Source organism: Lathyrus oleraceus, chromosome 3, assembly GCF_024323335.1.
Source record: "Lathyrus oleraceus cultivar Zhongwan6 chromosome 3, CAAS_Psat_ZW6_1.0, whole genome shotgun sequence".
In the NCBI taxonomy this organism is placed as follows: Eukaryota; Viridiplantae; Streptophyta; class Magnoliopsida; order Fabales; family Fabaceae; genus Lathyrus; species Lathyrus oleraceus.
In genome coordinates, this window is record NC_066581.1 from 234,022,575 (window position 1) to 234,035,254 (window position 12,680).

The window sequence follows — 12,680 nt, forward strand, 5'->3', positions numbered from 1 at the left end:
ATAATCCTTTAATCCAAAGAACAAGAATGGTTATGTGTTGATGTTGAAGGAGAATTGCGGTCCAAAACGCAGCGGAAATTAAAATTTCTCCTTTAGAGATCCTTACGAATGGTCATGATCAGTGATAGAATATTTACCTCTTGTGACGGTTGAATCCTTTGGTGCAGATCTCTTGTGACGATCAAACCCTTTGATGCAGATCTCTTGTGACGATCAAACCCTTTGATGCCGATCCACTAAACGATCACAAACGTTGAACGATGACAACGTCTCTACTCAGTCCACACGAACGGGTTCCTTCAATCTCAATGCTAGCTGTTATGAATGAAGGCTTTGAGTGAGAAAGAGAGAGAGTGAGAGAAAACGAAAATAATGCAACCGCAAAAAAAATTTTGCTTCTGCACAAGGGTTCTATTTATAGAACCACTTGTGTGGGCTTCAAGCTAAAAGCCCACTTAAGTGTATTTTGGCCCATATCTTACAATATGACCAAAATCACTTAAGCTCATGGTACCTTACCATATTTCGTATTCTACTCAAGTACATCGTACCTTACGATGCTCTATAACTCACTTAAGGGCACCGTACCTTACGGTATTCCTTAGTTACTCTATCTCTCATCAATTCGTCCTTTGTGTGTGACCCTGTAGGTTTTCGTGACGTTGGCAATTATATTAAATCACGCATTTAACATAATAAACAGTGAGCGGTATCTAGCAACACATCACTGCTACCCAAGACACGAAAATGTCATGTGATCTGACAATTCCTTCTGTGATAATAATTATGTGTATAATTACCCTTTTGCCCTTATGTCTATATTGAACACAAGGCATAGACCGTGTCATCCTTGTCCAGTTCAATATTGGGCCCATAGACATTTATCCTGTTATGCAGGATGGGCAAATTCCATCTAGGTCACTCATGTCCCTCAGCATGCTTTGTGGAGTACCCATCAACTGTCTTTATGGTTATCCAGTTACGGACAATGTTGGATCAGTAATAAAGCACTCGACTCAACATCTAGGATCCATAGTGGTTTCAGGTCGAAGAGTGGAATACACTATTATCACCATGAGAATAACTTATGACACCTTGCATAACTTTCTATATAGTATTCTCATAGCGGGTCAATCCGGTATAAATATTACTCCTAATATTCATACCTATGTTTAAGACTTGATAACTCTTTATCCATGATCCATGAGATGTGATCATCAGTCTACAAACATAATAGTCTTAATGCTTTAATGTTATCCCACTTCACACTAAAGCTCGACTACGGATACTTTAGGAATAGTGTCCTTATGTTTAATGTGTTCTCATGATTAAGTCACACTTAATACATTAAACGGACTATCTATTCCAGGGACTTTATTAATCAACCATAATAAGAGAATGCCTTTTGTTATTCGATACAAGTACCAAAATGTATTGGCCTCTAGGGCTTACACCAATAGATGTTCTTGAAGAAAAGTGATTGAGAAGATGAAGAAGATGAAGTCTCTTTCAGGTTTCTATGTGCTCTCCAACAATTGCTACAACACTGCTTTTGATCTTGTGTTCAATTGTTTTTCCCTCAAAGAATTCGTATTTTGCACTGCTGTCATAACATGTCTTATATATGCAGCAACAACAGAAACTGTTAGAGAGCAAAACATCTTTATGCATTGATACATGAGAGTATGCATCGATGCATACTGTAAGATAAGTGAATTTTTGGTGAAATGGATTAATCATGTATCGATGCATAATTCGTATGTATTGATGCATGTGATTTTTCCACTAGCATGTATCGATGCCTAATGTGTATGCATTGATACACGGGCTGTTTCAATTGGTCATGTATCGATGCAGGGATCGTATGGATCGATCCATAGAGCCTTTTGCCTTTCATGTGTTGATGCATGACTCGTATGCATCGATGCATACTGAACAAAAAGAGTTTTGTGATATACCACATGCTGTATGTATCGATGCACAGGCTTATGTGTTGATGCATACTGTATTTTATGTGTTATTTTAAGAGATGTGTCAATGTAGGCCTTTATGTACAGTTATGCAATAATAGGATGGGATAAGACCACAATAAAAACACAAATGTATCATGTAATGTAATGCACAGCTAAAATTTGGATGATGATCACACAATTTGCTATCATTCAAAATTAATTCAAAGTAACGAATTTTCTCACAGTATACACAGATTTAGGGGGAGAATGAGTACCCTTGTGCATTTGTGTGTCTTACTAGTTGCATCCATAACTAGTAATTCTGTTTTTGTTGCACATATTTAGGGGGAGGAGAAGTACCCTTGTTCATGTGTGTATTACTAGTAACTATAGCTAGTAATTGTGTTGCTTCTACTGCTGTTTAAACTACTGTTATGTTGTTTAACTGTTGATAGTTTACCTTGTGAACAAAAAGGACAGATATATGTTTTAGCCAAAATTTGCCAAAGGGGGAGTTTGTTGATTCTTAGTGTTGGTAGCAATTTTGGTAAAACAAAGAGTGTTCATAAGATGTTTTGTGTGATTTCTTAACATGAGATATCCTATGTACCTGTTGAAGTTCAAGAACATGTTCATGCAGGATTGTTTCAGAATGTCATACACAAGGTCATGGCATCTGATATATATGTACCTGCTGGAGCTTAAATGAAAGACATGTTCATGCAGGATTGTTTCAAGATGTCATACACAAGGTCATGGCATCTGATATGGTTGTACCTGCTGGAAGTTATCAAAGGAATTATGGAAATATGCAGGATTTTTCCAGAATGTCAGACCCGATGTCATGACATCCTGTACACAGAACATTCAGTATGAATGTCTGGTGTTTTGTGATTGCACAATTAATGGCAATCTATGTATGATTGAAGATCTGATTTGCAGGCGCATTCAATCATTGATTACAACCTGATTTACTTATTTTTCAAGGAGATCTAACCAGCTGTCATGAGAAGATTTGATTGGAAAATAGATTTAGGATTTTCAAGATGTCCAAGCCCAGCTGAAAGCTTCTATAAAAAAGGACTTAGAAAACCTGTTTTACAACACAACCAATACTAAGCGAAATATAGAGAGAAAGTTAGGGTTTGTGTCTATTTAGTCGTAAGACTTGCAAGCCATTCAAGTCATCTTTTGATAATTGAATTGGACTAATTTGTGGTTGTAATTTGTCACTCTAAAGCTGTTAAGCAAGAGTGTGTGTCTACTTGATCAAAGCTGTGAAGCAAGTTCAAGTGTGTGTCTTCTTGATCAAAGCTGTGAAGCAAGATCAAAAGTGTGTCTTCTTGATTGAAACTGTGAAGTAAAATCAAGAGTGTGTTATTGAAAAGTGTTTTCTTTTCTCAAAGGATTGTTGTTTAAGATCACAGGTGTGATTGTAGGGAAGTGAGTGGGTTCTCATATCTAAGAGTGCTTAGGTAGAAATTGCACGGGTAGAGATTAGGTGAGAAAGACTGTAACTTGTTGAAGTGTACAGAGAGTTTTTGAACTGATTCTATTTTAGTGAATTTCCTTCCTGGCTTGGTAGCCCCCATATGTAGGTGAGTTGGACCGAACTGGGTTAACAATTGCTTGTGTATCTTGCTTTATCATTCTCTATCTTTATTCTGTTTGCATTACTCAGATATTAGTGTCGTGACATTACCTTTGACATCTCATATCTGATACTAGAATTTCAATTATTATTATCCGGCCTCAGATAGTTGTGACTTCTACATAAGTCCAATTATGATTGCTTAACATAGCACTAAATTTATCCCGAAAGCAATAGCATTTTTGTAAGTGAGATTGTAAGTCTCTCATTCCTCATGGTATTGTGTGAAGATTTTATCTCTTTTCCATTTGTGAGAGCTAGTGGCATACTTGTTGATTTTATCCAAGTTGGAGCTCTTCTCATAAATGATGTCTAAGTTCATATTTTCATGCTTATGAGTGGATGGTTGAGTGTTCTCCAAAGAATGACTTAAACAATTGTCTCTTTCACTAACATTCACTAACACTTCTTTGTATTGACTTTATTTTTTAATGTCATTTACTTTAATGCAATTTAAATTCTTGAACTTTATCATTCATTATCATTTACATTCATGCAAGTTGTTTATGTTTCCGTCATTTTCACTTTACTCACTTGAGTCATGGTATTTGTGATTGTGATATACTTTGTGTTTGTGACTTTGTTTTGTTTATGGTCTTAGAACCTTAAAATACTTAATAAGAAAAAAAATCCTAAAAAATATATTGGTGGACTGTTGGACCTCTGCCTGAGACTTGATCTTAACTTTTGGACTTAGAGTAGGCAATATCCCTGAGCTATGGAGTAACTTGGCCAATGCCATTATTTGAGACCTTTTCTTGGCCAATGTCATTCCTCTTATACAAGCCTTGAGGGACTCATTTGATTCATCTGTTATACTCATTCTCTCTTGTCTGGATTGTTATATTGGTTTATTTATATCACCTGATGTTTCTCTTTGAGTATGTTTCAAGGGATATTTCATTTGATACATCTAAAAGACATTGAAGATTGCTTGCTTTTGGAGTGCTTGCTTGGATGTTTGGTTATCTTTATTTGGTACCACCTGGTCTTCTCATTAATTGCTTAGATGATTATGTTTGTTGCTTGCTTAACAGTCCAAAGGAAATTGGTTTCTATTTGACATTATTGTCTTGTGGATGCTTTTCATTGGTTAGATCTTTTCAACTCTAAACTTTTAAATCTTGTCTAGGATAGTCCCTTCATCTCCTCTTATCCTTCTTAAATTTCAAAGATTTGTCCTCATTTCAAAACCTTCTTTGTTTATGTTTTCAACTTAGACTTGTTTTAATGAGTAGAAACTTTGGCCTTATGCCATTGATTTTTAAAATATTTTCTTAATCAAACTTATAAATGAACTTAATCATATTGACCACATTTTCAAAAAGACAAAAAAAGAAATAACAACCTCATCTAATTCTTTTGGGCCATCTTGTGCCTTTTTCTTTTAAACTTTTCAAAAGAGAGCATTTAGATTCAAGTTATCTTTGGTTGAGATATAATTCTCTCATTCCATGATAGATTGATTGTTAGTTTTTCCATTTATTAGGGGTTAGTGGCATACTTATTGATTAAATCCAAGTTGGAGTCCTCCCTCTTAAATGTTATAAAGCCCTCATTACGGTGGATGTTTGGTTGACTATTCTTCCATTGATAACAAAAGATCTTTAAACTTTTGTAAAATCAATTCACCCATCTTTGAAATTTTTACCACGAACTACGAGGTTTTGATCCCTCATTTTTATGTTGGTACGTAGGCATAAGATCAAAGATCTTGTCAAACACAAAAAATATAATAAATGGATTTTTTTCTCATCCTCACATTCAATTTTCAACAAACATCTTTTCAACTAAAACACTTGCACACAAAAAAGGGCTCCCTTGGAGTACCTAGGACACTTTGGGTGCTAATACCTTCCTTATGTGTAAGCAACCCCCTTACATGTAATCTCTGACATTTTATTAGTTTTGATTTGAAAACTTCTTACCTTTGGGTTTTGTTCGTACTTTTTCCCTTTTCCTTTGGAAACAATAAAAGCGCGGTGGCGACTCTGGTTTTATTGACGTTGAGCTAACCAATAGCTCAGTGGTCATGAGTTTACCGTTACACTGTTGAATGGCCTTGATTAACGAAAGCAGAGCTGACATCCTCGAAATCCAAATAGTGGAAAGAGACCTCATTTATCCCTTCCTTTGTCTCAACATATCGAAAGGATGACAACTCACTGATCACAAAATCCTCCTCACCACAGACAATTACGAGCTTGTTAAAATTTAAATAGGTGTCATCATTATATGGGATTAAGGAGAGAAAATGTTTTTTTAGGGTTTGATATCAGACCTTGTTAATTTTATTATAATAAAGATTTAGAACATATATTTTATTTTATTTTTTAAATGAGGTCCTCTATATGTTGAGGTCTTGTGCTAATGGTTTGCTTGTCTTTGCATAGAGTCGGCCATGATCAGACATTTTAAAAATTTGTTATACCGGTTTTAGTCCACCCTTAAAAAATTTAATTGTTCAATTAAGCATGATTTCCTTATACACACCTGAGGTAGATGATTCTTCTACCTATTTTACTCAATTCTTCATCACTGACTGTGTATGTTTTACTTACATATTTTATTTGAACTTTTTAAAATTTTAATTGAATTATGGTATCTTTGACTAATTAATTCATTATATGTTTTATTAATAGATATTTCTCTCCTAAACAAAAATGTTATCATGGACGTAATCTATTGGGAGACAACATGGTATTATTGTTGTTATTATTCGTTCTGATACACCAAATGGACAAAGAGAGACGAAAGACAATTTGATTATGGATTGTGAGAGGGGAGGAAACTAAGGAATCATAGTTCTTCTCAAGTTATTTGTAGTAGAAGAGTTAAATGTCCATTTAAATTGAGATATGTGTCAAGCAGTAGTAGTTAGAAGGTAATGGTTAGATCTGGTATTCACAATCATGATCTATATAAGGATTTATAGGTTCAGACATATTAGGTCGTCTGAAACCCGACGAACGATTGTTTGTGAATGCAAAGACAAAATACTACATGGTGCCGATGTACATAATGGCTACTTTGAAAGATAGAGATCTTGATAACCTAACAAGTACAACGCAAATGTATAAAGCAGGGTCTACATGCCGGTCTATTATCAGATGTCCATTCATGAAAATGCAACATTCGTGGAAACTAATTCATAATGAGATATACATGTGATGGACCATAAACAAGGAGGAATCAAATGGTATTGTTGATATATTCTAGACACATGTTAACTCTGTGAAGTTGTTGAAGATATTTCATTTGGTCTTGATCTTTGATTGTACTTACAAAACAAACATGTATTGGCTATCACTACTTCAGATTTGTTATGTCAACCAAGTTGACTTTCTTGGTTGGGTTTTCCTACTTGGAACATGAAAAGGAGACAAACTTCACATGGACATTGGAGAAGCTGAAGGAGTTATTAACATCCGAGAAGTTGCTTTTGATGGTCATGGTGGCGGATCGGGAATTTGCCCTAATGAATATCATGGAAGTTGTGTTCTCATCCTCATTTCATATGTCATGTGTATTCCATATTTCAAAATATTAGTTTGAAATGCAAGAGCGTGTTATGGATTTATGCAACAAAGTCATGTATTGAAATAGTGTGTTTGACATTTGAGCAACACTTACAACACTTTAAGGTGAAGAGCCACGATCCTTGGTTCGGACGCAGCTTAATGGTGAAGTTTATCTAAATAGTTAGTCGCATTCCAAAGTGTTTTATGACACGGTCTCGAAAGTTAGGAGTTCATTGTAAATCTCTAGCTTGAGAGTTTAAGATCATGAGAAATGGACGATGATTTTTGACACCACTGTAACATTAATATCATTTTTATCACTTGTGGTTTCTCCATTTATGTCCGTAAGTAGACATAAAATGATTGAATTTGATTTTTTAAATAATAGTCATCGGATTCAGGTGAAGTTGAAACCCGATTATCCACTTTCTCCTATCATTGATTGTTTGAGACAAAATTGTAATTAATGTGCAAGAGCACAAAAAACAGTATATATGGGAGGTATAAAACATTGGAAAGAAGAAGATAGAAAATAAGCATAGTTTGATTTGTATTAATATTGGTGTATAGTTGTGATTATATATATATTTTGTCAGATTGTAATTGTACCATTTTAAAAATATTTGATACAACTCAATATATCTATGCCGAAATTTGGAAAATACAGGAAAAAGGTATATAAACAATGAATCTATCTTGGAAATTCTTAATAACCCGGTATAACTTCATAATTTTGGTACCGGAAATTTAGAAAGTCCATTGAAAATTCATGGATAATTTGAAAATTCCGGTATTTTAGAAAAATATCTGATAGAAACTCAAAAATTAACCAATAAACATGAATTATTTGTAAAAATCTAGTATTTTGAACCAAATTTATAAATTTTATTGATTTAGAAGTATTATGGTAAAAGCGTTGATAAAACGTTGGGGTGCCAAGAACAAATTGGGTGCCAGGTAAAATCTATGAAATTAATCTCGGATGTCACACATTTTCCAAAATAAGTTGTTTGCAATCATCATTGGATTTCTTTGTAGAATGCTTGTGCAATGTCATGTTCATGACGACTTTTTGATGTGTATCATCTAACCACACTACAAGGACTGAGGAAAATACCCCTTAAGTGATTGTATCATTCGAAGCATAATCTCATGCCTATGATGAAAAATATCCGAGTGATTGTTATCACTCTAAGTAATCTCCAAAGTGATTGATGTATCATCTAACCATTACAAGGACAAAGAAAGATACACCCCAAAGTAATTGATGTATCATTCTAAACTTGATCACATGTCCTATGAGGAAAAGTACAAGTTGGACTTATCGAGTTTCCAATGATTATGATGGCATAATAGTGAGGGGTTTGAGTAAAATTAGAGGCTAAGTAATCAACAATAAATGACACTAAGGTAGCTTATAGAGATCAATTTGAAAAGAAAAACAAAAGGCAAATAATAGAAATAAGGGTGAGTCTTGTTTTCCTAAAAATTATCGATAGTACACAATTTCACCCATTTCAATAGTACACATGCATAAACCAAATTTTGAATCCATTTCCTCTTCCCTCTCCTCTTTCTTTCTTTCTATCAAATAAAAAAACTAAAGACAAAGGAAAAAAAAAGTTTGATTATTAAACAACTTCATCATAATCTTTTCAAACTTTTCTTTCTTGCATCTAGCTTCTTCTTGTCTGCCTGAGCTTTGGCAGTTCCAACTTCCTTCTTCTGTGGCGCATGAGCAGCAGAAACTACGGCAGCAGCAGTAGAACGATTAGCAGAAGACTCAGTCAGAATACCTACTGCCTGATCCTGACTAGCACCTCTTGCTGCAGTGGTCGAGGGCAGCGACAATGGTGGCAAAGCGGCACTTGACGACAATGGTGGCAAAGCGGCACTTGACGGCATGGTTTTGATATCAGCATTAAGCACTGAGGTGTTCGTCTGATCAACATTCAGAGCAGTAGTTGATTCGCTTATAGCTCCACTTTTGAACTTGGCCTTTGGTTTTGCATGAATGCCAGTGTAAATTCTGCATGTCATGATTAAAGCTTCTCAATTACAAACACGAGATAGCAAATCGGATATGTAAGAAACTAGCAATGAATTGACAAAAGAACACGAGATAGCAAATCGGATATGTAAGAAACTAGCAATGAATTGACAAAAGCAGCACCATTGGCTTAACTCACCTGGCATGTCTGGCATACTCCTCGTAATCTTCAAGCAGTAGTTTACCAGCCAGTTCATTTAAAGCTGACTCCGGAAACGGTTCAATCAATAGACACCTAACAACCTGTTGATTATGAAAATCAGTGTTGATAAATTAGAAGTCCAATCAACCAGAACTAAATTCAATAAATCAATAATATTTAAACAACTGTCCTGTAGGAAGACAGATAAGTTGGGGAAAAATAGCTTCATTGCTAGCACAGCCAAAAGACTTACAATAAGAACATGCCGTAATCCAAGGCTAGGATTCCAATCCTTTTTAAGTGTGTTGACACAAATCTCCCCATTGTTTGCAACATTTGGATGAAAAATCTTGGTCAAAAAATATCCTACAACATTAAATCCAATGGATTCACAAGTTAGTTAACACCTCGTGAAACACTAAATTCATTCAAGCCAGAAAAGAGGAGAAATTCAAGATCCACAGGGCAATAAATGTTTCAAGGATCGCTAAAAAAATAAAATCCATCGCATACAACACAAACATACAAGATTCTTTCAATCCAAAATAGAGTAGAAATTCAAGAACCACATGGCAACCAATGTTTTAAGGATAGATAAAAAAATAAATTACATCGCATACAACGAGATTCTTTCAATCCAGAATAGATGAAAAATTCAAGAACCACAGGGCAACCGATGTCTTAAGGATCGATAAAAAAACAAATTCCATCGCATAAGACAGTTCAATTCACAATTCCAAATATAATAATTCTATTTTAACATACCTTTAGGAGGTGAATGTGGGAAATCACGGGACAGTAGCAACTTCATGCGGAAAACTCCATTCTCATAAGGAGTCCCAGCTGCAAAAAGAAAAAAACAACACAACAAAGTTTCAGCTTGAGCTCTACACATAATGTCGAATGCTGCAATAAAAAATGTAATTACTTGCCTGGGCCATCTATGTCAGCATATATAGTTGAGAAATCATCATCATTCACCACAACTTTAATGCCCTCAGGGGGGGTTTCATCAAGATTCTTCAACTCCTTGGCAAGTTGCTTTATTACATTAGGCGGAAGATTTTCATTAGTAGCCTAACAAAAGCACCATTGTACCATGTAAGAACATACATTATTGAACCAAAATGGAACTGAACTACTCAACAAGCGCTACTGAACCAAAATGGAATTGAACAACTAGACTACAAATGTTATGGAACCAAAAGGGAATTGAACAACTACTCAACAAGCGCTGCTGAACCAAAATAGAATTGAACAACTACTCAACAAGCGCTGCTGAACCAAAATAGAATTGAACAATACAAATGTTACTGAACCAAAATAGAATTGAACAACTACACGAACGCTACTGAACCAAAATGGAATCAAACAACTACAAAACAGTCACTGAACCAAAATGGAATCAAACAACTACAAAACAAACAAATGTTACTGAACCAAAACAGAATCGAGCAACTACACAACAAACAAATGTTACTGAACATAAACAGAATCGAACAACTACAAGAAAAATCTGGTGCACATTATTAAATTGGCAAATGACACATGATCGGTTATAAGATAGTGCAGATCATTTAAGAAAATAAATGCTTACCATCAGCAGCACAAGGGTACCCTCTCTGTTTAGTTCTGTCACTGAGGAGTGAGGAGGTTCTGAGCTGACTTCCTGCACAAAACAAAGTAAAATCAAAATTCCTTCACCAGAAATTTCAATTAGAAAACCAACAAACTCAAATAGTCATGACATCTAAAATTAGGCCAATTTGCAAACACTTCCACAATCACAAAATAAAAAACCCAAAAATATACACATACCCAATAAGCTTTAGAAATATAACCCTATCATAAGAAGCACTCTATGACACAATTCACAAACCAAAAAGAAGATAAAGGAAAACCAACTCACATAGAGCTTCTGAACCGAAATTTCTTTCAATTATAACAAAAACCCTTCATATACACACACAACAAAATACAATTCAGCATCAATTTATATCCCATCACATATAAAGAAAGAACCTTTGAACAAAATTGAAACAAAAAAAAAAGAAAAAACCTCTTTCTTAAGACTCGATCATAGAGGCAAAACCCTAATGGGGAAAATGGAAACCCCGCAATCCCAATATTCTTAATCACACAAAAGAAAATCACCTATCAGATTCGAAAAGCATCATTCAAAAATACAACACATAAAAAGAAATTCCATAGGTATAATCGAAACACGAAATTCAACACCAATTTCGAAACCATCAAAAAAGAGCCATCTCGGTATAATTCAACAGAGTTTAACACAAAAATGAAGAAAAAAATCACAAAAGAAAAATGAAATTGAAAAATTGAACTAGAAAACCAGATGAAGATTCACCTCTGTGATTCACACCAGAGAAGAAGCTTCGAGGTGCAAGAAGAGAGAGAAAGAGAGAGAATGAGGAGTGAGAGAGAGAAAGAGCGAGAGCGCGATCTCTGAATGAATGAATGATTGATTGGTGGAAAAAAAATTTGAGGGCACATAAATAAAATTAAAATTAATATTTAATTGATTAATCGTAGGGTGGGATTGGAAATTGAGACGCAATTATTTATTACTATTTAATTAATTATTAAAGCGATGTATAACAAAAGTGTTTATGGATAGATTAATTAATTTATTAATTGCTTAATGACAAATTAGGTGTAAAGATTATGATTTTTGAAATGACGTGTTGGTTGCCCAGATCTTCAGGATTTATAGACGTTGGATTCCTTGTGTTTTCTCTAAATGGAGAAAATGTCACGCGCTTTGCTGATGCGTGAGCGTACGTGCACATGGATGCGATTGACTAACGGTACTATTATGTAGTCTAGTAATTTGGTTTGAAAAAAAGATAAATAAGAAAATAGGTAAATAAAAAAAAGGTAAAGAGAAATTCTAATAGGTGATGTAAAAAGAATTTGAAAACTGAAAATTTAGAATTTAGAATTTTTAACGAAAATAATTCAGTTTTTTAAAATGATTTTTAAAATAAAAAAAAAATCAAACTATCTCATTTTTAGGAAGAGATGTTAATCCAATTGGCGTCTCCTCTTAAAATTAGTAGCTAATTTAATTGGCACCCAATGTGTATGGTTTGAAAGGAGACGTCAATCCAATTGGCGCCTCAGTGTATTTTGTAAAAAAAAATCAAAAACAGTCTACGTGATATATAATTTCGAAATAGGACCAATTCATATTAATATAAATTCCCGTTTATACAAAAAAAGATTAATGTTGATGACCGGGATCACCTAATCGACCTCCGGTCCCACATCCCCTAGCTACCCGAACTCGTGGTCCTAACCCACGTTGATGATTCACCACTGGCGTTTGACCATCTGAGAGCCC

General features: G+C 34.6%; 1 protein-coding gene across 2 annotated transcripts; it reads right to left on the bottom strand.

Moving 5' to 3' along the window:
• Positions 1 to 8,577: 8,577 nt before the first annotated feature.
• On the bottom strand, positions 8,578 to 11,867 carry LOC127126536 (ubiquitin-conjugating enzyme E2 22). 2 transcript variants are annotated; one of them, XM_051055478.1, is made up of 7 exons: positions 11,700 to 11,867; positions 10,914 to 10,985; positions 10,249 to 10,393; positions 10,082 to 10,159; positions 9,570 to 9,682; positions 9,314 to 9,417; positions 8,578 to 9,153 (listed from the first exon to the last, which is right to left on the bottom strand). In XM_051055478.1, exons 2-7 carry the CDS (start codon positions 10,914 to 10,916, stop codon positions 8,769 to 8,771), a joined length of 828 nt encoding a protein of 275 aa, XP_050911435.1. In that variant the 5' UTR covers positions 10,917 to 10,985; positions 11,700 to 11,867; the 3' UTR covers positions 8,578 to 8,768. The 2 variants fall into 2 exon arrangements, with proteins under 2 accessions (XP_050911435.1, XP_050911434.1); XM_051055477.1 differs by having other exon boundaries at positions 11,685 to 11,832.
• Between the last annotated feature and the right edge of the window lie 813 nt (positions 11,868 to 12,680).

Excerpts from the sequence above, each read along its gene's own strand:
- LOC127126536 (XM_051055478.1), bottom strand. Across the intron at positions 9,418-9,569 it reads GATTACGGCATGTTCTTATT|GTTGTTAGGTGTCTATTGAT; the intron begins GTAAGTCTTTTG and ends CATAATCAACAG. Across the intron at positions 9,154-9,313 it reads GAGTATGCCAGACATGCCAG|AATTTACACTGGCATTCATG; the intron begins GTGAGTTAAGCC and ends CATGACATGCAG.